This window comes from Dipodomys ordii, unplaced genomic scaffold, assembly GCF_000151885.1.
Source record: "Dipodomys ordii isolate 6190 unplaced genomic scaffold, Dord_2.0 Scaffold64, whole genome shotgun sequence".
Taxonomy (NCBI): Eukaryota; Metazoa; Chordata; class Mammalia; order Rodentia; family Heteromyidae; genus Dipodomys; species Dipodomys ordii.
The window spans coordinates 287,818-314,001 of record NW_012267280.1 but is presented as its reverse complement, the minus strand read 5'-3'; the positions used below and the strand labels follow the sequence as shown (position 1 = coordinate 314,001).

The window sequence follows — 26,184 nt, the reverse complement described above, 5'->3', positions numbered from 1 at the left end:
TGATCACTTGTGACAACCACTACTAGAAAAATGCACAATAGATCCTTATTTATTGAAGTAAAAGTTTCCTAATACTAAGAAGCACAAGAATATAAAATCACTGTAGGGCTGGGAAGGTGGCTCAGTGGTAGAGTACTTCCCTTGTATGCCTGAGGCCCTGGGTTCGATTTCTCAGCACCACACAAGCAAAAAGAAAAAAGCCAGAAGTGGCGCTGTGGCTCAAGTGGTAGAGTACTAGTCTTGAGCTGAAGAGCTGAGGGACAGCGCCCAGGCCCAGAGTTCAGGCCCCATGACCGGGCCAAAAAAAAAATTACTGTAGACAGTACAGAACATGTTAGTAATGAAACATATAAGTATAATCTTAAGAATGTTTATTTCTCCTACTAAGTCTTTTATCCCTGAAACCATGCAGACAATTTTTATTTGACATTAACAAGATGGTGTAACACTTTGGGGCAAATATGCAGCCTAGGAGCCCTGCACCAGAGGCCAAGATCGAGAAGACCTCCACAGCCACCATGACCTTCCCCTTGGCACTGTGATAGACAGGCAGGAAGGTGAGCCACACACTGCAGAACACCAGCATGCTGAAGGTCAGGAACTTGGCTTCATTGAAGGTGTCAGGCAGGTTCCTGGCCAGAAAAGCCAGGGTGAAACTGGCCAGGGCCAGGGAGCCCAGGTATCCCAGGACACAGTAGAAGGCAGTGAGGGAGCCCTTGTTGCACAGGATGATGATGTGGCCATGTTCAGAGTGTGCATCTGTGTCCACAAAGGGAGGAGAGGTTCCCAGCCAGAGTCCACAGAGAGTCACCTGGATGAGGGTGCAGATGGGAATGATGAAGTTAGGAGCCCCTGATACCAGCAGCCACCTCATCCTTCTCCCTGGAGAAATGGCAGTGAAGGCCAGAACCACAGTCACCGTTTTGGCCAGTACTGCGGAAAGAGCCACAGTGAAGACAACCCCAAATGTGATCTGCTGCAGGATGCAGGTGACTGTGTTGGGACGTCCAAGAAAGAGCAAGGAACAGAGGAAACAGAAAATGAGGGAGATGAGCAGAATGTAGCTGAGAGTCTGGTTATTGGCCTTGACAATGGCAGTGTCTTGGTGTTTCACAAATATCCCCAGAATAGTAGTGGTTAGCAAGGAGAAGCAGAGAGCCATGCAGGCCAGAGCCATGCCCAAAGGATCTCCAAAAGCTAGGAAACTTTCATCTCTCAGGAGGCACTGATTTCTGTGTGTGTTGGCATACTGATGATCAGCACACTTCACACATTGCTCCATATCTGATAAGAAGTGTAAACTACCATTAGTTCTCGTGAACTTCTTTTTTCTTCAAAGAATTTCAGAAATTGTTCACTTACATGTTATACTCACATCAGCATTTACAAAAAAAGTATTTTTTTCTTTTCTAGATCATAACCCATTCTCATTTCCATATTCTTCTTTATTCAGGCTTTTACATTCACATTTTTCCCTTCAGGGATTATCACATATATTAACAATGTGACAGTTGGGTATTCTAATGTACTAACAATAATTTTCTACACTTTTCCTCACTCTTATTAACAGGACTGTATCCTATTCTGAAATCCTATTGAAAATTGTAATTGCACATGTTACAGTTTCTTGCATGTTTCTGTAAAACAATTTTAATCCTATGGCACATGTTTGAATTCATCTAATTATGTTTGTCTTGCCTACTTATCTGGGAAATAGTAGGAATAGAGAAAACACTCTTGAACATTCTATAGTCACGTTCACTTCTTCAACTGAATCCACCTATCTGAACACTTGTCCTGTGCCAAGAACCGTTGTGGGCACTGAAAATAATAAAATGCAAGATTCATCTTTTCTGTGTGGACAAAATGTAACTTTTAAGATGATCACTGTCCTTAATAAGACTTATGCTTAATTTCATTTCAGAGTTTACCCTTGTCCTAATCATTCATGATAAGAGGCATTCCAGGTAATAACTTTGCCTGCAATATACCAGAAAATGTTACTAAATATGTAATTCGAAATTATGATCTATCATATTTCATTCACCGTAACAGTGAGGAGGCAAATGGGATCTGTAATACTAATACACATTGAGTTGAGGAAAACTAGGGAGAAATGAAGAATTTCTTCCTAAGACATGGACTTACCTGTCCCATTAGCAATCTCATTCTGTTGGCAAGGGTTACAATCAAAGCAACAGGCAGCCTTTCCTTCCTGAGGAGATTTTCTGAATCCAGGACCACAACTCTCACTGCAGACAGAGCGGGGAGTCTGATGAAAGTCAGAGGTATGTCAGTAACTCTTTAGACTCATACCCATGCTCCAAAATGTCAATTGTTTAAAAAAATCAGATTATTAAGGATGATGTTTCTCTACGGATAAATGTAGTTGATTAATTGAATTTTGTTACAGATTTTTAAATATTCATATCAAGAAATGTGTATTATCATGATTTAAAGACGTTTTCTTGAATAATAACAGTTTCTAAACATGTAAAAGTTATAAGAGGGTATACCTTATAACCAGCATTTAGAACAGAATGCACAGCTTTGTTACAAGTCTTCCTTTTTTAAAAAACAATCCATCTCCATGAAGTAATGAATATTGCTTCTATTTGGAGTGAGGCTCTACAGCAATTTTATATAAATATAAATGAATCAATCAATAAATCAATCTATCTAAGTATCTATCTATCTGTCTTCATCATCATTGGAGTGTGGCCTGCATTGGATTACGGCCCTAATTAAATAAAGAGCTGATAAAAATCCACAGAATATTAGGTTTTGTTGTTTATTTATTTATTTGTGAAAATACCATACAGAGGGGTTACAATTACATGGGAAAGATATTGAGTACATTTCTTATCAAGCATTGTTGCCTCCTCCTTTGTTTCCCCTTCCCATCCCTTCCCATCTCCCCCCTTCTACCACTCCTCCACCCGTTAAAGTTTTAAAGTTTGTTTTTTGACATAATGATTTGTACATCTCATTGTTGCAATGGGTCCACCTGTATCCCTATTTGAACGATTTGTTTTTGCCCTTCCCCTCCACAAATTATACCAACATCAAATAAAATAAAAGCAGGGTTATACCGTGGGGGAGGGACATACAAAGCAACAAAGAAATCATCTTATAAATATATCAGAAACAATTTCATGAAAGCAAAAACATTTGAATACTAATCTTGGGATTCATTTCACCTAACATCAACTTATTTGACCTTTTCTGCTTGTCTCAAACATATACTAGTCATTGCAAATAAGGGAAACCATGGGACCTATGTTTCTTGGGCCTGGCTTACTTCAGTTAATATAATTTTTTCCAAGTCCTTCCATTTCCTAACAAATGGGGCAATGCCATTCTTTCTGATGGAGGCATAGAATTCCTTTGTGTATATGTACCACATTTTCTTGTAATATTCATCTCCTGAGAGGCATCTGGGTTGCTTCTATATCTTAGCTATGGTAAATAATGCTGCAATAAACATAGTTCTGCTGGTAGTATTAGTGTGGTCTTGTTTGTGAACATTTGGGTAAATGCCCAAAAGTGAGATTGCTGGGTCATAAGGGAAATCTATGTGGATTCTTTTGAGGAACCTCCATACTACTTTCTAAAGTGGTTGAACAAGTTTACACTCCCACCAACAATGCAGTAAGGTTCCCTTCTGTCCACATCCCCTCCAGCATCTGTTGTTATTAGAGTTCTTGATTATAGCCATTCTAACTGGGGTGAGGTGGTATCTCAATGTTGTTTTGATTTATATTTCTTTCATGGCTAGAGACATTCAACATTTCTTCATGTGTCTATTGGCCATCCTTCTTTCCACTTCAGAGAAGTTTCTCTTTAAGTCTTTAGCCCACTTATTTATTGGGTTGTTGTTCCTTTGAGGATTTGTTGTTGGGAGATTTAATTTTTGAATTCCAGGTATATTTTAGATATGAGACCCTTGTCTGTTGTATGGCTAGTGAAGATCTCCCAATCCGTGGGCTTTCTATTGATCTTACTAGCTATGTCCTTTGCCATGCAGAAACTCTGCAATTTCATGCAATTCCATTTGTCTAACCTTTATTTGATTTGTTGTGTTTCTGGGTCTCTATGAAGAAAATTTTGGCCTGTGCCAAGGAGACTAGGGTTTCTCCTATTCCATCCTGTAATATTTTCAGAGCATGTGCTTTGACTCTTAGGTCTTTAATCCATTTGGAGTTGATTCTGGTGCAGGGTGACATATAAGAATCTCTGTTTAGTTTTCTACAATTAGTTAACCAATTTTGGCAGCACCATTTACTGAAGAGGCTCTCTTTTTTCCATTTTATTGTTTTAGCTCCCTTATCAAAGATTAGACGGCTATAGGTCTGTAGGTTCCTTTCTGTTCCCGAGGTCTATTCTTGTGTCAGTATGAAGCTCTTTTGATTACTATGGCTTTGTAGTAGAGTTTGAAATTTGGTATTGATATTCCTCCAGCACTGTTCTTTCTGTTGAGGATTGTTTTTCCTATTCAGGGTCTTTTAGTGTTCCCTATGAAGTTTTGGATTGCCTCTTCTATTTCCTTGAAGAATGGGGTTGGAATATTGATAGGTATCACATTGAATTTGTAGATAGCCTTGGGAAATATTGCCATTTTCACGATGTTGTTCCTTCCAATCCAGGAGCATGGGAGGTTTTGCCACTACGTTCTGTTTTTATTTCCTTTTTCAGGTTTTTAAAGTTTTCATCATAGATGTCCTTCACCTCTTTGGTTATGTTAATTCCTAGGTATTTTACTTTTTGTGGAACTATTACGAATGGAGTTGCTTTCCTAAATTCAGCCACACTTTTCTCATGGTTGGTATACAGAAAAGCCATTGATTTTTGAGGGTTAATTTTATACCCTGCTACTTTGCCAAAGTTTTGAATCAGCTTGAGTAATTTGGGAGTGGAGTCTAGGGGATTCTTTAAATACAAGATCATGTCATCTTCAAAGAGGGACAGTTTTACTTCAGCTTTCCCTATTTGGATCCCCTTTGTATTTGCATCTTGTCTTATTGCTGTAGCTAGGCATTCTAATACTAGATTGAAGAGAAGTTGAGATAGTGGACATCCTTTTTCCATTCCTGAGTTAAGAGGAAATGGGTTTAGTTTTTCACCATTAAATATAATGCTGGCTGTAGGTTTGTCATATACAGCCTTTATTGTATTGAGGAATGTTCCATGGATTCCCAATTTTTCCAGAACCTTCCTCATAAAGGGGTGTTGGATCTTGTCAAATGCTTTTTCTGCATCTATTGAGATAACCATGTGGTTCTTATCCTTGCTCCTGTTGATGTGATGAATTATGTTAATTGATGTGCATGTATTGAACCACCTTTGCATCCTGAAATGAATCCTGTTTGATTGTGATATATGATTTTTTGGATGAATTTTTGAGGTCGATTCTCCAAAATTTTGTTGAGAAGTTTTGCATTGATGTTCATCAAAGAAATGGGTCTCTAGTTCTGTTTCTTTGATGAATCCCTGCCTGGTTTGGGGATGAGCAGTATGATTGCTTCATAGAATGAGTTTGGTAGTGAACTTTCTCTCTCAATTTCATTGAAGAGTTGGAGGAGTACTGGTGTGAGCTCTGCTATGAAGGCCTTGTAGAATTCCTGTAAAACCATCTGGTCCTGGTCTTTTCTTAGATGGGAGGTCTCTTATTGTTGTTTCCATTTCAATGCTTGGTATGGGCCTGTTAATATGGTTTAACAAATTTGAGAACTTGGCCGAAATGGATGTTTTCCTAGGAAATACTGACATGCCAAAACTAAACCAAGATGGGTTTTGTTGTTTTTGTGGTTTTTTAAAAAAACAAACAAAACCAGCATTTCTTTGGGACACTACAACAAAATGATTAGTATTTTCGCTTTTAGACTTCCTACACGTTATGGACAAGGGCCGCACCTGAAGGTCCTCCACTGTCTTCCGAAGGGCAGGTTTTGGGGCAGCCCAAAGACAGCGTCGTCCCGACGTAGTAGTTATTTTCTACATCGCCCTAACACAGTAGGGCAGTCTGGTGAGAGCCAGCTTTCCTGAACACTTCCTGCAGACTGTTCACTTGTTCCTCCCCATGAAGTCACCGGATTTCTGAAATTTTTGATGGTTTCTCCCACTCTTCACTGTTCTCCACGGAAGGCAGAACCAGCGCTCAGAGGACCCTGCCTCCAGTTGGCTCCAAGACAATTCAGATACCTTTCATTCCATTTTTTTCTTTACTTTTTAAAAATTCAACCAACTCAGGGGCTGATCGCAGAAGTCTGGCAAATTCAAGCAGCTGCTGTAGTCATACTGGAGGCCTGTACCCACCATTCCTTTCTACCAAGGGCTCTGTGCTGCTTCTTCTGCAGCTGCCAAGTCACGGTTTAATGAAAGCTCGGTGGCATACATTTCTTCAACATGGGGACTCAGGATCATTATCCCTTCTCCATCGCCAGCACCTCAAGTCAAGAAGTCTGTGGGTTTCCCCATGTGGATGAATTTCCAGTAGTCTCTAGAACTGACCTGGTGAAACACAAACGTTGAGACTCTTCCTAGCAAGCCATAGATAGAAGACGTTCTAGACATCAACAGGCTAAAGATGGATGACACGATAGAGTGACAGAACTGGATTGACATCTGGCTTTATCAATGCTGCTGTGTAGGAGGAGTTGCGTCCCTCGATCAAGGTGACTCTGAACAAAGACGGCCAGACGTGCGTTGGAGAATGTCTGTCTGTTGCCCACATAGCATGGGGTGGGTCTCCTTCCAAGTCCACATTGCCTGTGCCCACCTCCTGAGTCCGCTTGGCCCTGCCTCCTTGGCACGCATAGGTCCACCTCCTGGGCCTGCCTGGACCTGTCTGGGCCTGTCCAGAGGAAGTTGCTGCTGAGCAAGCTCCTCAGAATCCACATCCTTCGCATTAACCACATCTATGCCAGGGGGATGGCGTTGGGACAGGGCCAATCACTTCTCTGAGGAGGAGGAGGAGGGGGTGTCGCCAACTCTGGCCACCTCAGGCCCTGCCATGGCGGCTGGAGCCATGGTGCCTGACTAGCCGCCCATCCAGTATCCAGGCATATTGAGGCGGGTTGGGGGGGCATGGAAGTAAAGGGGAGTGGCCAGCACCGGGCCTTCTACGGTCCTCTAGGCTTCCACCGGTGGAACCCTGTTATAGATTTTATATTCCATGATTCACAAAGACTGATGAGCTACCATCTTGATTTGTAGCCTACTGAACTACTGAAAAGTCTGGGATCAAAGGTGGAAACTCATGGTGAGAAAGCAAGTCCCGGTGGAGAGCCCTAATGAACTGGCTTCAGTTCATGTCAGTATGTGTTGTCTTCTCCTCATGTGTAAAATAGAGAAGAGCCTGGAAGAAAAACATCCTTTTTATAGGGGTTTGTGAACCACAGACCCATCATATCTTTTTCTTTGTTCTCCAGTGGCCATGAGGTGAGACTCTTTTCCCAGGTGCCTTCAATGACTCCTCTCACCAAAGATGCCTAAGTAGCAGGTCAAGTATCCATTGAATGAAAACGCCACAGAAAGGAGCAAAATCAGCCTTTCAACCAAATACAATGATTCATCATGCACTTTATCATCATATTAGAAACTTACTAAGAAAGATATTATTTATTTTTATGATAATATTTGAAGTCAACATGTAGGAATACATTTAATTTTTTTTAGTGGTAGTCAGTTCTGGGCTTGAACTCCTGGTCTAAGCAGTGAACATGAGCATTTTTGCTCAAGTTTAGCACTCTACTACTTGAGTCAAAGCTCCACTTCCAGATTTTTGGTGGTAATTAGAAGAGTCTCACAGACCTTCATGTGTGGGCTAATTTTAAATGGTGATATTCAGATCTCAGCTCTATGAATAGCTAGGTTATGGGAAAAAGTTGCTGGCAAGTCAGGAAGGTATAAATTTAAAGGGCAAGTTTTACTTATATATATGTATTTAAAATTATTATGATTAGATCCAACCCACCTCTGTAGTTCCTATGGCCCACTCTACCATATCTTCAGATAAAGACAGTTGATTACCGTGGAGAGCATATGGAGAAAACTTTCCTACTTTCACTTCCAGTTGAAGACCTTCTGGAAAATTCCAAATGTTCAGAATGTCATACTCTGGCTCCAATTTTCTTTTCTCATCCAAAATCACTTGGTCTCCAGCAGGATTGTAAAATTGGATGTTTTTCAGAAAAGGGTGCAGCTAAAAGAGATACATCATCTTATGTTGAAGTACATCCCATATTTAAGGTAGAAAACCTGAAGTAAGAAAAGCTACTGATTGCCTTCAAGCTCTGTTTCTGAATCCAAGAATAGCACAGCCACCTAATGAAGTATTGCAGAAGAAATTCTATGGAGGAATGAAAATAATCTTTCTGGATCCTGGTCTTTCAGAAAAGGATCAGATGTTCTTTTTCTTTTCTTTTTTAAATAAGAGAAACCACTACCACACAAAAAGCCAGGAGTGAGAGAATACTCAGTTGCTTAGCTACAGTTTTTCCCAACTATCAATTTTTATCTCACTTATTTTTTGGTCATGGGGCCTGAACTCAGCCTGGGCAATCTCCCTTACCTCTTCAGCTCAAGGCTAGTGCTCTAGCACTAGAGCCACAGCACCACTTCTGGCTTTTTCTGTTTATGTGGTGCTGAGTAATCAAACCTAGGGCCTCATGAATGCAAAGCAAGCACTCTACCTCTGAGCCACCTTCCCAGCCCCCCAACTATCAATTTTTATGAATGCCTATACTTTGAGCTTGCTCAACTTTTAATGTGGAAGTTGAATGAAACTATATCATTCAAGAAAAATATGAATAATTCTGTTGAACAGATCATCTTTTGCTATTACTCAAGAAACTTAAAGGGAAAAGCTGAATTTACAGTTATCAAAACATTAGCTTTGAGCATGTTGAGGTTGTGTGTAATGAAATGAATTCATAAGCCAGGATCTGGTAGTTCATGCCTATAATTCTAGCTTCTCAGGAGGCTGAGGTATGAGGATTATGGTTTGAAACCATCCTGGGCAGAAAAGTCTAAAATACTCATCTTAAAAAAATACTACTCAGGAAAAGCTGAAAGTAGTGCTGTGGCTCAAATGCTTTGAGTACAACGTGATCCAGGGACAGCACCCAGTCCTTCATGTCAAGGTTCAGGATCAGCAATAAACCAATGAACATTAAAAAACCAACAAACCAACAAAAATGCATTATAGAAATATGGATTATATTTTATTCTTGTTATTGGCCTGTTTATTCATAAGACCATTTGCACACATGTCAAGAGTACCTCACAAACATTGAAACAAAAATAATTTCCTGGCTGGGTGCTGGTGGCTCATGCCTATAACACTAGTTTTTCAGGAGGCTGAGATCTGAGGATCACAGTTCTAAGCCAGCCTGGGCAGGAAAGTCTGTGAGACTTTTATCTCCAATAAATCATTAGAAAACAGGAAATGGTGCTGTGGCTCAAGAGGTAGAACACTAGCCTTGAGCTGATGAGCTCAGGGGCAGTGCCCAGGCCCAGAGTTCAAACCCCATGACCAACAAAAAAATTCTGGAAAAAAATTTGGAAAACCAAAGGAAAGAGTAACAATGATTGATAGGAAATGTACTCAATAGATTACTCATGTAACTGTCACCACTCTGTACAGTATCACTACAACAAAAATATTAAAAAAATTCCTGGGTTTTGGAAAATCACCCAAAATATTTAATTTCATACAGTAAACTCTCCAGGAAGTGCCTTTGCTCATGATGTGTGTCATCAAATATACAAGAAATTACCTGTGCAGGGGAAGGCACTGTCCACTTTCTATTTCCTATTGTTTGAACTTCTGTTTGATGAAGAAGCATCTCATGGAGAACCTGAGCCACAGCATACACAGTGTTGTATATATTGTAACTATCTCCAGACATGGTGATGTCAAAAATGTGCCTAGGCAACCAATCCAAGGAGGCATCATGAGAACAGCTGTCCCATACTATACAGTCAGGATCAGCATCTGAACAATTAAAAGAGAGAAACCACAGCTTTGCAAGAAAAAAGTCTTCTGGGTATTTGGAAGGATGAACTGCCTTGATAAAATCTGTGAATCCAGAAACATCTGCATGATGGTGTGAGAAAATAAGAGGAACATGGAATGAGCCTAGCATGAAATATCTCCTTGTTTTTAAATCCCACTGTGAGTTCATGATCCAAACTTTGCCTTTTATTAAAAGTTGCTCAATAAACATCATTAAATCTAATAGTGATTCATTGTCACCATATATGATGAGGACATTTGCTGAAGATTTATTTATCTTGTTATAAACTGCCATGATTTTGATGATATGTAACATGCCATTGCTTGATATCAGTAGCTCATAGGCTACACAAACTCTATTCTTGGTCATTTCTTCTTTCAATTCAGGAAGAATCCACAAATCATCCTGATCTTGTGAGGTTAAAATTCCTACCCAGTTCCAGCTGAAGTGAAGCAATAAGGAGACCATGGCAGTGGATATTGATGTGTCCTTTGGGGCCATCTGATAGAGAGAAGGAAACTTGTGATGGTCACAGAGGGCAGGATCAAAAGGCCCAAAGGTAAACTAAAGGGAAAGAAAATTGGATGATCCATGAATGAGAAGATTTCCATCCATCATAATTTCAATCTTTCAATATGTTAAGAAGCAATTGAAGAAGGTGAAAATTAGTTTCTTTTTTGTCGGTCATGGGACTTGAACTCTGGGCCTGAGCACTGTCCCTCAGCTCTTCAGCTCAAGGCTAGTGTTCTATCACTTGAGCTTCAGTGCCATTTCCGGTTTCCTGGTGTTTTATTAGAGATAAGAGTTTCATGGACTTTCCTGCCAGGGCTGGAATTGAACTGAGAGCCTCAGCTCTCAGCCTCCTGAGTAGTTAGGATTACAGGCATGTTCCACAAGCACCCGGCTTAGGGTTTTGTTATATATTTTTTTAAAGAACTACTTGAATTATTTAATGGTTTTACAACCTATCCCATTACTTATTAAATGCCTCTTGATCTTTGTCACTATTTGTATCAACTCTTTCCATCTATATCAACCCTACCCATGCCCTGATTTTCCTCATTCCATTTTCAAATATGTACATTGAATATTGTGTTGTTTTCTCCCTCCCATCCATTACCTATTCTCTACCTTTTTCACTTAATATTTAGCTTCTTACACAAGATATGCTTCATCTTTCTGGAATTCTAGAAATTTCACCATGGTTTTCTACCCCTATGTATACCATACTTTAGTCAGATTGATTATATACATATAATATATATATTATATATATTATAATAATATTATATATATAATATATATATTATATATAATATATATATTATATATTATAATAATATAATATATATTATATATATAATATAATATATATATACACACATACATATATATATGTAAATGGCCATTTGTGTGTCCTATATTTTTTATACTACATACTCACCTTTTAGATCTAACTTTTTCGCATATGAGAGTTAACATTTCCATTTCTCATTCTGAGCTAGACTTGTTATACTCAACATAATATCTTGTGTGTGTGTGTGTGTGTGTGTGTGTGCATGCGCGCGCGTGTGCTTATGTTTGTGTGCATGTGCATGCTGGTATAGGGGCACAAACTCAAGGTCAACTTGCTTGGCTTTTTACCTCAAGGCTTGTACTCTACCACTTGGGCCACACATTCACATCCTGCTTTTTGTTGGTTAATTGGAGATGTTCCTTGAGTAGCTAGGATTTCAGGTGTGAGTTACCAGTCCTCTGCTCCTCAGATCACACCTCAAAGTCATTTACCATTTCCTCATTTTTAACAAGAAAATTATTGGTAAGACTTGAAATAATAAATAATACATTTGTTAGTCTAATTCTTCTATCTCGTTTCCCAAACTGTAGGAATATACATAACCCACTATCTTGGAGTAGTTATTTTTGATACCATAAAATTTGATAGGCTCATAAATCCAGGCTTTTCCTATCATTCTCTTCTAACACTTAAAATGGCACCAAATTATCCATATTTGTATCCCTCACCTGTGGAAATCTGTAGAGTTGCAGCAATGTCCCAATGTGAGCAGATGTTACTCCTAATGGTCCTGTTAGCACTGCTGTAGACTTGCTGTCTCTCATGCAGGAGTAATTTGGAATCTTATGCTTCCCGAAGAGACAAATGAAGGGATTCTTAAATACTCTCCAAGCTCCAAATTGAACATCATAGACATCAAATCCCAGCGTCAAGTTATGTAAAATATGAGGGTCTTTGTTGATCTCTTCAATAGCAAAAGCCAAAGCCAACACAAACTGATAGTTCTTGAAGACAAACCTGCATAATGAGCATAGAAATTAGGAGTATTTCAAAACTTATGACTTTGCTGCATTGAATGCTTGCTTCTTTTCTAATGAATGTGTTAAAATATTAGCCTCAGTTGAGATGGAATATGAATGCAGTGTAAGGACATGAAGGGAGTATGTCATGAATGAGATTCAGAAATGTATTTAAGCCAAGAGAGAGAATGACTTTTTCCCCACTGCCACATACACCACAACAAAAAGGTGGTGTCTCTTAAACATGAATTAGGCTTTCATGAAACATCAAATATTCTGTTTCCTTTGTTATAAGATAATAGCTTCAACTGTTTGAAAAATAAATCTTGTGCTTTTAAGCACCCAATTTATGTTATGTGTTTATATGGCAAGATAGGCTAGCTAGTGTTCAATTTAACAGCATGTTTCAGAAGCAAAGTGTCCTTTAAGGAAGATTCTATACCAAGCTGTGATTACAGACCCAACATATTGAACAGCCAGGGCAGGAAAGACCATGTGACTCTTATCTCCATTAAACCACCAGAAAACCAGTAGTTGCAATGTAGCTCAAGTGGTAGAGCACTAGCCTTGAACTGAAGAGCTGAGGGACAGTGAGCCGGCCTAGAGTTCAAGCCCCAGGACCGACCAAAACAACAACAACAACAAAAAAAAAACAAAAATGTTTTGTTAAATTTTGACAACAGTATTTTAGAAAAGCAAATATTCATGTTTTGGGGATTCAGTAACTGGGTGACAGTGGAAGTAAGCATCAAATAAGTTATAAATGAATTTATTGAAATATAAGAGACTCAATGGAGGACACAATTAGTGTAATTCTTTAGAAATATAAAGTCAAAGCCCAACAAACTGTGTACTAGGAATGTGTTGGGGGGTAAGAAAAAAGAAGAGGGATAGAAGTATGAATGGGGAAATGAGAAGAATGTAAAAAGAATACATTGAATAGGCCACAGTACTGAGAAAACTGAGAAGGGATGGGTAAAGGAGGGCATATTAAATGTATGACAAGGATCTATCTATCTATCTATCTATATAAATTTCTTTGTTAAATGACAAAAATTCAACACATAATCTAAGTAAGAAAAGTGAAGGAAGAGGTGGTGTGGGAGGAGTTGGTAAGAATGTTAAAAGGGATACATTGGTCAAGAGGCAATGTATTAATAAACTCTTATGTTGAATATCAATTCCATTATACTAGTATCTAAAGAAAATAAGATTTAAAATATGTATAAAACCTATTGGTAAGAGTGGCCATACAACTGATCTGAAAATATTCTAATCTAGTAAATATGCTATACAAATTGTAAGGATAATTCTTCTGAGGGGAAAAATTATTAATAAATGTAGTGATTACTATAGGAAAAATGTAAAGTTGGATATCTAATATTACAAATGAGGGGAGGAATACAAAGCAGTTACAGTTTTCATGTGTATAATTTAATATTGTATCTTAAAATATTAAAGGGAATACTTTCTTTAAAATATAATGAAAAAAATGTTAGGTGATACGACAAAATTAACAGGACTTAAGAAACAAAGAACTTCCACTCATCTGGTCGAACCACTACTAAATATCCCCATGCTGCTGATCACATGTATGGTGTATATGTGTACACCATTATATGTTATAGACCGTGATAGATAATTTGCTCCAGGAAAGTTAGAATGAGCTTGTGACTTTAAATGAGCATCATTATTCCACAATACTGTGAAATTTGGGAAATTATGTAATCACTTAATCACAATTAAAAAAAAGCACCAGAAAACTAGAAGTGATGCGATGGCTCAAGTTGTAGAGCATGAGCCTTGAGCTGAATTGTTCAGGGACAGCTCCCAGGCCTAGAGCTCAAGCCCCACAACTGACAAAAGAGAGAGAGAGAGAGAAAGAGAGAGAGAGAGAGAGAGAGAGAGAGAAAGGGAGAGAGAGGTCTTTCATGCGATTGTTTCTAACATATTTATAAGATTATGTCTTTGTTGCCTTGTATGTCCCTCCCCCATGGTACAACCCCTGTTTTCACTATATATGATGTTGGTATATGTGGAGGGGAAGGGAATAAACAAATTGTAAAAACAGGGATACAGGAGGACCCATTGCAACAATGAGATATACAAGTCATTATGTCAAAAAACGAACTTTACAACTTTGGTGGGGGAGGATGGGGGTGGGTGAGGAGGATACAGGGATGGGAAGGGGAAACAAAGCAGGAGGCTACAATGCTTGATAAGAAATGTGCTTATTATCTTACCCATGTAATTGTAACCCCTCTGTACAGTATTTTCACAATAAAAATATATTAAAAATAAAAAATAAAAAAGAAAAGCACAAAAATACAATGAAAAGATTTCATTATAGCATTTCTGTATATTCACTTACAGATTTGATCATAACCCTCCACTATTTGTGCATATTTTCTCTGTTTCTTTTATCCTCCCCAACATGAATTGTTGTCATCCTTCCAAAAGAGCTTGTTGTAATCTGTTTTAAACCCTCTAAGTACCACAAAATCCATAACAGACTAATGGAAATTCCTAATCCAGAAATCCATGTTCTCCACTATTGAACTCAATAGCCACTGAAGTCTCTAAAAGGAAAGAAAGTGTGGGAGAAGCTCCAAAAAACCTGGAAAACAAGTTACATAAAGGCAGTTGTGAAATGTGATCTGTCAATAATGACTGTGATGGAAATGCAGGAAAATCTGTCAATAATGAATGAAAACTCGAGGCCAAATGATTTATTGATTCCAAGAAACTCAATTCTCCATCAATGTTCCTCAATGACTGGAAGAAAGGAATGTAAGCCAGATGCAGAGAAACATGTTTTCCCTCATTGTAGTAGAATGTGAATAAAAACCCCACTGCGACATGGTATATTTTACACGTGTCTAGCCATTCTGCAAAATGAGAACAAGGGAGAATGCAAAGGCACAATATCTATGTGCATCTGATCATATAAAATAATATTCATTGCAATAAACTCCAGGAAATGGAAACTAGGGATTCTTTTTCTTTGTTGCTGTTTTGGTTTATCTTTTCTTTTGTTCATTCATTTGTTTGGGGGAAAGAATGAGGACACAAAATGGGTGAAAGGAGGAACAAGTGCAACAGCAGTTCTCATTAGACACTATATGCAAAATGTACTATACAACTTGTGGGTGAGAATGGGAGGGAAAAATAGAGTGAGGAAAGTGACAATGGTCAAAAAGCAAATTACCCTTTATCTAACTTACATAACTGTAATCAGCCTGTACATCGCCTTTCTAATAATATACAATGTGTGTAAAAAGGAATGCAATAAATCAGTCCATGCAAATGAAAGACAAAAGAAATCAGAAGTATCCATCCCAAATCACGTCAAAAATAGGCTTTAATCAAAGCAGTAAAATGTGACAAGTTTGCAATGCAATGATGAAGGGACCAAATCAACAAGATGACATAGCAATTCTTAATGAATATTGACAGACTATCCAAACATTTAACTATACTCAGGCAAACTTTAAAATAGTCCTCGACACAATAAAAGCTGAAGATTTTATGGACAGATCATCGAGAAGATCAACAGGGAGGTACTGGAATTCAGTTTCCCCCCTGACAAGATGAGCTTCGCATAAACCTACATAGCAGTTTCACCAAAGTCTAAATAAATCATCTTTGTGAACCTACTGAGAATTTTCCAGGAAATAGCATGGGATAGGAAACAAAACTAACCATATTTTTAACATATTGAGTCTCTCATGCACATATGCAGATAACATAAGAAAAAACAGAAAATATGCACATAACCTTAGAAATGAATTATTTTTCAACCATGTATAAATAAATTATTCAAGTTAATTAAATGATCAGCACATGATTAAATGAATTGTTTTTTGAGGCAAATTTCCTTGCAAAAACACAGAATATCAGAATATACAGAAAAAGGAGGAAAAAATGAAATTGTAAGGCTCTTTGCTTAAATCAAGAGTGCAGATACTGTACTAAAGGCCCTACACTGCATCTCAAGAAACTAGGAAAATAAATCCCAACTCAGTAGAAGGAGTTGAAATAATCAGTAGAAGAAAAAGTATCAGAGAAAAAACCACAATAGTATTCAATAAGGCAAAGAAGAGGTTCTACATAAATGACATGGTGATCAGACTGAATCAAAATCATTAACAATCAGAGGGTAAAGCAACAAAAGTACACATATCAACACAAACCTCCCATAATTCTGGATGTAAGAATCAGCATGGTGAAAATAATCATTTTTACTGAAAAACCATCTACAGATTCAGTGCAGTCTCCATCAAAATTCCCCATCACTTTCTTTACAGAAATAGACCAGGGAAGACTAAATTTTATATATATAAAAAAAGTAAATCCTCCATTAGCCAGAGCTATAATTAGGCACAAGAATAATACTGAAGTATCATTGTATCTGTTTTTCTATACTGTGGTGCCATAATAGCAGAAAAAAATGATAAAACAGACACATGGATCAAAGAAATATAAGACCACGAAGTAATTGCAAACAACTATAGATATCTGATTCTTGGAGAAGTTGCCAAACAATACAGAGCCTAAAGATAGCACCCTTAGAATGGAGTGGCCCTGTGAAACTGGGTTTCCATTTACACACTGAGACTAAGCTCTATCTTTCAACTTGAATTTTTTTAACTTAAAATTGGTCAGTTCTTAATAGAACCTGGAACTTTACAAGTAGTAGAGAAAATGGAAGGAAACCTACATACATAGGTAACAAATAGAACTCAAATAGCTCATAAAATGACAGTAAGAATTAGGCTCTGGATTTGACTAAGTTGTAGAATACTTTGTCTCATTCCCAAGGCACTAAATTGCACTCCCAGCACTGGAAATGTAAAGTAGTTGTGGTTTTATCCAATTAAAAAGCTTTGGCACAATGAAAGAAATGGTGGAATAGCCAAATGCATTGTTAAATATCTTGCTAGCTATTCATCGCACAGAGGAATAATAGCATAGTGGAAAACAACTTAATCACCAGTAGTATAATCCAATCAAGGAATAGACAATTTAAAAATGAAAAAGTATAAATGGAAAATCAATAAAGAATGAAAGGTTCAATCATTTGAGCAATCAGGAAAATACAAATCAGTTATAAATGGGTTGCCTACCAACCCAGACACAGATTGCAGTTTTGGTGATGTTATATGAAACTTAAAGATTGGATATTCAAAAGCTATGTACATATGACCATATAAGATGATGATAAATGAAATGAACCCCAAGATAGGAACACATGTGTTTTTTTTCCTTCTTGCTATTGTTGCTAACATGCTTATAATGTACAATGTTTGTACATTAAAAATGTGCAATGTTTGTTTCTTTGTATGTTCCTCCTCTGTGGCATAACCCCTGTTTTCTCTGTATTTGATGTCAGTGCCCTGCATCTTATAAATACACTTCTCTAATTTGGGGAGGGGAAGGGAAAACACAAAGTGCTTAAATAGGGATACAGGTTGACCCATTGTAATAATGAGATGCACAAGATATTATCTTGAAAAACAAACTTTACAATTTAGGTGGGAGAGGGAATGTACTTGTGGAGATGGGAGGGAAGGGATGGTCGGGGAAAAACAAAGGAGGAAGTAAAAATGCTTGATAGGAAATGTACTCATTACCTTGCTCATGTAACTGTAACCCCTTTGTTCAGTATTTTTACAATAAAAATGTATAAAAAAGATTGGAGATTCCTCAAGAAATTGAAACTACCTGTACTGGTGGCTCATGCCTGCAATCCTAGCTGAACAGGAGGCTGAGAGGCAAGGATCTTGAGTCAAAGCCAGCTGCAGCAGAGCAGTCCATGACACTTTATTTCCAGTTAATCAACAATAAACTAGAAGTGGATGTGTAGATAAGTGATAGAACATCAGCCTTGAGAAAAAAAGCCAATCCAGAGTGCAAAGCAAGCTAGTCACCATGGCTACTGCCTCTAATCCTAGCTCTTTCAGGACTCTGAAAATGAGCAGAAGACAGATATGGCAGAGTGAAAATGGATGAGGGATAAGATATAAAAATGGTCATAAATATAGTGAGTGAACACTACTCAAAGTATGAGACATGCATGGTGGAACTTCAATATGAACCAGAGAATTGACACAAGCACCATATTGTGTAACAATTGAGAAACATTGCTGTAACATCAGTGGTTGCAGAGTTCAGTCAGATCTCTCACCTACTGATATCTAATTGCCATGCTCCATTTGTCTACAAGAAAGTCTTAGTGGATAAATATTGCTATACATAGCCAATAACATGCATAAAATTTTACTATCCTAAACCAGACTTCATTACATATCTGTGGGTAAATAAGAAACATCCATCAACTCTTTTCCTCCTTGGCTGTCTGAAGATCTGCTGCCATCATGAATGAAACAGTAACTATCTGGACCAGGAAGTACATGACCAACCGACTACTTTAGAGAAAGCAGATTGTCATTGATATCCTTCACCCTGGAAAGGCAACAGTACCTAAGACAGAAATTCGTCGAAAACTTGCTAAAATGTACAAGACCACACCCAATGTCATCTTTGTATTTGGATTCGGAACCCATTTTGGTGGTGGCAAAACAACTGGATTTGGCATGATTTCTGATTCTTTGGATTATGTAAAGGAAAATGAGCCCAAACACAGACTTGCAAGACATGGCCTGTATGAAAAGAAAAGACCTTGAGGAAACAGCGAAAGGAATGCAAAAACAGAACTTAGAAAGTTAGAGCGACTGCAAAAGCCAATGTTGGAGCTGGCAAGAAGTGAGCTGGAGATTGGATAACAGCCAAAGGAATAAAGATCCTGCAATGACTAGACCTGTGGTGATGACAAATTTTTCAGAAAGGGATTAATAAACGGTAAAAGCCTTCCAAAAAAAGAAAAAAAAACATCCATTGGCTGAAAGCATAATACTCAATGTGTTTATACTAGCACAGTAACAAAAGTACTCAAACATTTTGGGAAATTAAAAGAATGAAAATCAGCTAAACATGGTTAAATAGTGGAGAATAAAAAGAATAAACTAAGCCAGGCATTAGTGATTCACATATGTATTCTTAGATACTTAGGAGACTAAGATCTGAGGGTAGTGTTTTGAAGCCAGCTTGGGCAGCGATGTATGTATGTCTCTTATCTTCATTAATCACCAGAAAGTGCCAGAAGTGGAGATGTGGCTCAAATGCTAGGGCACTAGCCTTCAGCAAAACAGATTAGTGACAGTTCCCAGGACCAACACAAAAGAAAGAAAGAAAAACACACCAGTGACATATAAGACAAGGGTATATATATATGATATATATATATAAGAAGATAAATATATATGTATATATACATATAAATGTATAATACATGTATATATACATATATATATTTATCTTCTATAGCAGGGAAGAGATTAATTCTTGTCCTGTGATCTCTGCTCTCATCTTTGGGCAGCTACATTAGCCTATACTTATCGTAGTAGCACTTGAGAAGAAGTGCAAATGATAAAAAGAATGACAGTTTCCTTTATAGTAGGAACCAGATAGTTTGCTAGAATTTCTTGAAGTTTTTCACAGTCATTTTTCTGTTCTATTTATTGGCTATTTATTAGTGAAACTCTCTGGTACCAAGGAAGAGCCAAGAATATGCATGTGTACAAGTACAGGAGAATACAGTAGGGCAGATAAAATTCTCCCTTAAGGGATCTTTGATAATGCTGATCTGTCTGGTAACACTTGGATTGTGGAACATTTCTGATATGAAATAATGACAAAAGGCTTTGTTTGCAACAGTATCTACTTGTCTATAGTAATAATGTATGTGTGTGTCTTTGTGTGTGGTAATCCTAGGGCTTGAAATTAGTGCATCAGACACTGCCCTTGAGGTTTTTTTTTCCTCAAAGCTAGCACTCTGTCACTTGAGAAATATCTCCACTGACAGCTTTTGGCTTGTTAATTGGAGATTAAAGTCTCACAGATATATTTTTTTTTGTGCCTGGGCTGGCTTCAAACCTCCATCCTCAGATATCAGCCCCATTAGTAGTTAGGATTACAGGCATGAGCCACCAACCTTCCATAAGAATTTGTATCCATGTCTTCAAAATATAGGTGTTAATAAGGAAAAGTTCTCAGATTACTGACAGAAAATGTAGCTGCAGCCTTTTAGACCCAACTCATTCCAGGGATTCAGCTTGATTATAATAACATTCCTTCATTTTCTGTGATGGCACCTGAGATGGAGAAGATACAGAGTTTCTGGACTAAAGTGAAGACCCTACCAACCTGGAAAGTAGAAGATACATGGAACAAGATAGAAACATCTCCTTCTAGCAGTGAATAAAAGACTAAATTATGAAATTGAGCTGTTCCTGGTGTAATAGGGACAGGAGGTCAGTGGAGAGGAGACGGAACATTGATGTGTGCACCCAGAGCTCCCTCAGACACTGCCCATCCTCAGAACAGTAAATGAGAATAAAATGATGAGTTACTTACGGTGTGTGGTCTTCTTGCCTGGAAGAATCGCTATTACTACGATCGATTCCCAAAGCGTAGAGAGGGAAAAACCCAGCGATCATCACATCTCCATCCATGTGTGCTCGGTGCTTCATAGCAGAGAAGCAGCTAGTGCCAGCCAAGGACCTGACAGGGAGGGGAAGTTGGAGAAGTAGGAGTGTGAAAGACAAAAGATACATCCCTGAAGCCTCTGCCGCACTGAAATTCTGTCTAGAAGGGAGGACCTCTTGTCAGGTATGTACATTTATATACATGTTATATGTGCATATGTGTCTTTTTATTGATAGAGCTCTACACTATAGCTTCCCTTACATCAAAGCCCCAGAAGTCATGTGTAAAAGTATACCCTGCAGCTCTACATCTGTGGCCTTCATTCAAGAGAAAAACATGAGTTGAAAACATGTTTGTGCATATGCCTTCTTCACCCCAGGAGTTATGACTTCATCCAAGACAGCAGACAGTGAGGCCTGAGAGATGGAGTTATCCTGGAGATATTTTCATGAAAGCCATTTGGGATGATGCAACAGGATCGCCTCAGAGGATGCCATGTGCTGTGCATGGTGAAATGTCCAGACAAAGTCTATGCCTGTGAGATCAACTAAAGTTCTGAGAGCATCACACCCAGAGGGTCAGTTCACACACACAATGTCCATAACAGCCACAGAACATGGTGGTTGATACAGGGAGATTTCCACAAGAATTCCATATGCAGAGGCCTCGAGAAATGTGCCTATTTATTGTTGCCTGAGGAAGCAATGATGTTGCTGAAACTAACGATTACATGTGAATAACTCAAAGTCAGTGTTGATATTGAGTTCTACTTTTGCATTCTAAACTTTCCCCTTCAAAGAGATCATTATTAATATGCTAACATAGATGAAGACATTTTCATGATGCAGTGGTCTGAGAACTTGTAATAACAGAAGAAATTCTTCTCTATCACAAACTTAAGTCAATATTAAAAGCAACTCTATGTTTTTTTTGCAACTCTATGTTTTTAACTTGCCAGCATATGTTAGGTCCAAATTCCATGAAGAGACTTCAGTGGCTCTGAAGAACAGAGCTACTTCAGAAGAGTGAGCAGTCTGTACAAGGCTGTAGTGTTGGATGTGCATTGGGATACACTTACCCATCATCATGCACTGGGTCTCAGAAAATATACATCACTATGTATTTTAAAACTGCAGGAGGAAAATGAAAAATTACTCTAATGATATTTCCAAGGGCATTTTACACTTGTATATTTATTACATTATATAGGATTTGAATCCTTACTTTTAAATTCTTAGTAGCATATGTTAGCTGGACATACGGATTATTTACACATGTACATGTATGCTTTAGTTTCATAAGGTGGGGCACTCATTCATATCATTCATATCATACATCTATAGTTTCTTGAGAAACCTACATACTGATTTTCACAATGGTCACATGAAATTACATTCCCATGAATAGTGTGTAAGTGTCCCCTTTCCCTCCTTTCTTACCAACATTTCAAAAAAATTACCAACATTTTTTTACCAGCATTGTCAGTGGAATGAAACATAATTAACTGTTGTTTTGCTTTGCATTTCCTTTACTAGCCATTTATACTTCTGGTTTTGAGAAGTGTCCTTAAGTTTGTTTTCCAATTAGTGCATTGGCTTGTTGATGCTTTAGGAGTTTATGTTCTGAGCTTCTTGTATATTCTGGTTATGAATTACTTGCCAGATAGATATTTAATTGGTCAATTGTGTAGGACATCTCTTCCGTCTAGTGACTGCTTTGTTTTGCCAAAGGCTTTTAGTTTGATGTAATCCCTTCTGTAAATTCTTGTTTTCATCTACTGTGCTATTTTAGGTTTTAATTAGGAAGTGACAGCCTATACAAAATGTCTCATTGTTTTTGTGATCTATACAGTAGAGCTTTAAGTTTTAGCTTCTGAATTTCCAGAGTCTAAGAAAACAAAGATCAGGCTGGGAAGGTGGCTCAGTGGTAGAGCGCTTGCCTTGCATGCCTGAGGCCCTGGGTTCCATTTCTCAGCAACACATAAGCAGAAAAAAATGCCAGAAGTGACGCTGTGGCTCAAGTAGAGTGCTAGCCTTGAGCTGAAGAGCTGAGAGACAGCACCCAGGCCCAGAGTTCAGGCTCACGACCAGATCCCCGCCCTGCCCCCCACCCCCGCAAGAAAAAGAAAACAAGGATCGTTCACAAATGAGGGGATCACGAGCTACCTGGCCACAGTGTCTAGAAGATGGCTGTAATGTGGCATAGAGATAGAAGCTCTGTTAGTGGAACTATTTAATCAGCCCATGTACTTTGTTTGTGTCTACACACATGAGACCTTTGCAACCATGGGTAACCTGCCTGGATCATAGACTAGAACTCTCCTTGCAGCTAGAAGATGCTTCCAAGATGCTGAGAAAGGAATCTTCTACAATGAATCATTTTTCCACTTAGTATTTTTAAGAATTACACTGTATCAGATAAAACTAATGTTTCCAAATTTTCCAGGTATTCTACGAGGAAACCTACTGCACTTTTGCTCATAATCGTATTGCAGATAACATGAAAGGTTTTACCCTTTATTTACATAAGTAGTAAGTGCAGTTTCTCTATCTCCTTAGAATCATTTTGTGTTGATTTTGTCATTCCCAATGCCATTTGGGCGCAAAATATTGGCATTGTGACCTGGGTACAGGTGAGTCTGTTACAAGACTTTCCAGAGTTTCTGAGTTGTTCAAAATGTTCTACCCGGCATCTCACAGTGTTCCACAGAATTCAGGAGGGGAACTGCCATATACAGAAGCAGGGGAGTGGTCATTTCCCTAGTGCGAAGTGAGGAACCACAATGTGTGACTGCTGCCCAAAGCAACCACAAAAATATCTGAGCCCCAATGGTAGAGCACTTGCCTTGCATGCATGAGGCCCTGGGTTCGATTCCCCAGCACCATATAAGCAAAAAGAAAAACGCCGGAAGTGGCGCTGTGGCTCAAGTGGTAGAGCCTTGGCCTTGAGCTGAAGAGCTGAGAGAAAGCGCCCAGGCCCAGAGTTCAGGGCCCACGACTGGACCCAAAAAAAAAAAAATCTGAGCCCATTTCCCTCAGAGGGAATCAGAAAAGGGCAGGGGAGTCTGTAAATCTAGAAACATCTAGGATAAGTTAGGAAGATATAGTGCCTTGTCAAAAAACAAGAATCAGAGCTGGGCTCTGGTGGCTCAAGCCTGTCATCCTAGCTACTCACGAGGCTGAGATCTGAGGATCACAGTTCAAAGCCAGTTTGGGCAGGAAAGGCCATGAGACTCTGATTTCCAATAAACCACTCAAAAAACCAGAAGTGGTGCTGCGGCTCAAGTGGTAGAGCACTGGCCTTGAGCTCAGTGACAGAGCCCAGGCCCAGAGTTCAAGAAAAGGCATATTACACAAGAGATTGAGACCCATGATTCATGCCTAAGTCTAGCTACTCAGGTGGCTGGATCTAAGGTTCATGGTTCAAAGTAAAAGTTGAGCAGGAAAATCCATGATACCCTCGTGCAATTAACCACTAAAAGTTTCAAAGTAGAGCTGTGACTGAAATGATAGAGCACTAAACTTTAACACAAATGATCAGGGACAGTGCCAAGGCCCAATGTTCAAGCTGCTAGACTAACAAAAATTATACAAAGGACTTAAACAAAATATTCTCCCAGTAGCCTCATAAAGCACATCATAAAAATCTGGATTTAGTGTTTTACACAGTAGTAAATGTTAAACTCCATTAATAAAATTTTTTATATCAGAAGGAATATGAAAAATAAGTTAATTAGAAACAAATATCTTAACAACCATAACTGGATAAATATATTGAAGATGTTACAAATATAAGAATACATTTTCATGTCCTAAATAATGCCACCTCAAAAGGCAACATTCACACATTTTGTCTAAAGCATTGTAAATTGTAACAGCAGTAAAAATAATAGAATTCCACAACTGGATATTTAATCAATCATAGTATTAACAATATGAAAGATAAGAAAGAGGAAGTGATGAACAGAAGAGAAAGATACCTGTACATCCCCTTTACAATAATTTTATAAAATAAAATTAACATAAAAATTTTTATAAAATAAAAGAAGAGATAGAGTGGGGAAGTTAGAAGAGGGAAGGGATAGTGGGAGAAAAACAAAGGAGGGGTAACAATGCCTGACAAGAAATGTACTCATTACCTTACTGATGTAACAGTAACCTCTCTATCCAACATCTTCACAAGAAAATAGAATTTTAAAAAAGAGAATAGAAAGAATTGCCATTATGTGACCATGTGTGGTAGTCATATGAATCTATAAAGCAGAATTCAATAAAGTTGTATGAAATAATATTTTCCATAATGAGTTACTTGAATTGTTTGAGATAAATGTTTTCAGTCTATTAGCCCATCTTAAAAACATTAATTGATAATATAACAAGGAATTGCTATATACTTATATTTCATAAAAGTAATGTTTATAATGTAATAAAGGGTAATTAAGGAAGTATTAATTGAAAAGTACTTCCAATCATGTTTGAGCAAAGTAGCACTATTTTGCCTCTATACCTTTCATCAAATATTAGTACTGAAACGGTCAGATAAGTTGATATTAGGTGAAATGAACCCCAAGATAAGGACTCAAATGGTTTTTCTTTCTTGTTAATATTTTTAACATATTTATAAGATATAAGATATTTCTTTGTTGCTTTGCATGTCCCTCCCCCATGGTATAACCCTTTTTTCACTGTATTTGATGTTGGTATAATTTGTGGAGGGGAAGGGGAAAAAAAACAATTGTTAAATAGGGATACAGGTGGACCTATTGCAACAATGAGATGTAAAATACATTATGTAAAAAAAAAACTATACAACTTTGGAGTAGGGGGGTGGAGGGATGAAGGGGGGAGGGATGGTGGGGAAGATGGGAAGGAGAAACAAAGGAGGAGACAACAATGCTTGATAAGAAATGTATTCATTACCTTGCTCATGTAATTGTAAACCCTCTGTATGGTATTTTCACAATAAAAATAAAAATTAAAAAATTAGTACATAAATTGAATTCATTCTGAGGCTAAATTTAGGAGAAGTTTTGTAGAGTATAACCAACCATTGTTGGGAATCTATTTTTTAATTTAAGTTTTATTGTAAAGATAATGTACAAGGGATACAGTTGCACAAGTAAGATGAGTACATTTCTTTTTGAACAGTGTTAGCCACTCCATTTTCTCCCACAGTGCCTTTGACTCCCTACCCTCAGTTTATAGAGTTCATTTCCAACAGTATCTGGTGAGTACCACTGTCGACTTGTTTCACTTTTTTGGGGGGGGTGTCCAGTTGTGGGGCCTGAACTCTGGGCCTGGGC

General features: G+C 38.0%; 1 protein-coding gene and 2 pseudogenes across 1 annotated transcript; 1 reads left to right on the top strand and 2 right to left on the bottom strand.

Moving 5' to 3' along the window:
* Positions 1–361: 361 nt before the first annotated feature.
* On the bottom strand, positions 362–23,363 carry LOC105990255 (vomeronasal type-2 receptor 116-like). The gene is made up of 7 exons (XM_013022615.1): positions 23,290–23,363; positions 20,811–20,957; positions 12,045–12,348; positions 9,780–10,583; positions 7,976–8,203; positions 2,149–2,272; positions 362–1,284 (listed from the first exon to the last, which is right to left on the bottom strand). Exons 1-7 carry the CDS (start codon positions 23,361–23,363, stop codon positions 362–364), a joined length of 2,604 nt encoding a protein of 867 aa, XP_012878069.1.
* LOC105990249 lies at positions 6,005–6,899 on the bottom strand (annotated as a pseudogene).
* On the top strand, positions 18,713–19,178 carry LOC105990363 (annotated as a pseudogene).
* Positions 23,364–26,184: the final 2,821 nt, after the last annotated feature.

What these genes read in the sequence shown, in the direction of transcription:
- LOC105990255 (XM_013022615.1), bottom strand. Translation starts at nt 23,363, where the DNA reads ATGAGCAAAAGTGCAGTAGGTTTCCTCGTAGAATACCTGGAAAATTTG. An exon ending in AACTCTACAGATTTCCACAG is followed by an intron (nt 10,584 to 12,044) that starts GTGAGGGATACA and finishes CTTTCCCTTTAG; the next exon opens with TTTACCTTTGGGCCTTTTGA. An exon ending in TGAGATTGCTAATGGGACAG is followed by an intron (nt 1,285 to 2,148) that starts GTAAGTCCATGT and finishes ACTTCTTATCAG; the next exon opens with ATATGGAGCAATGTGTGAAG.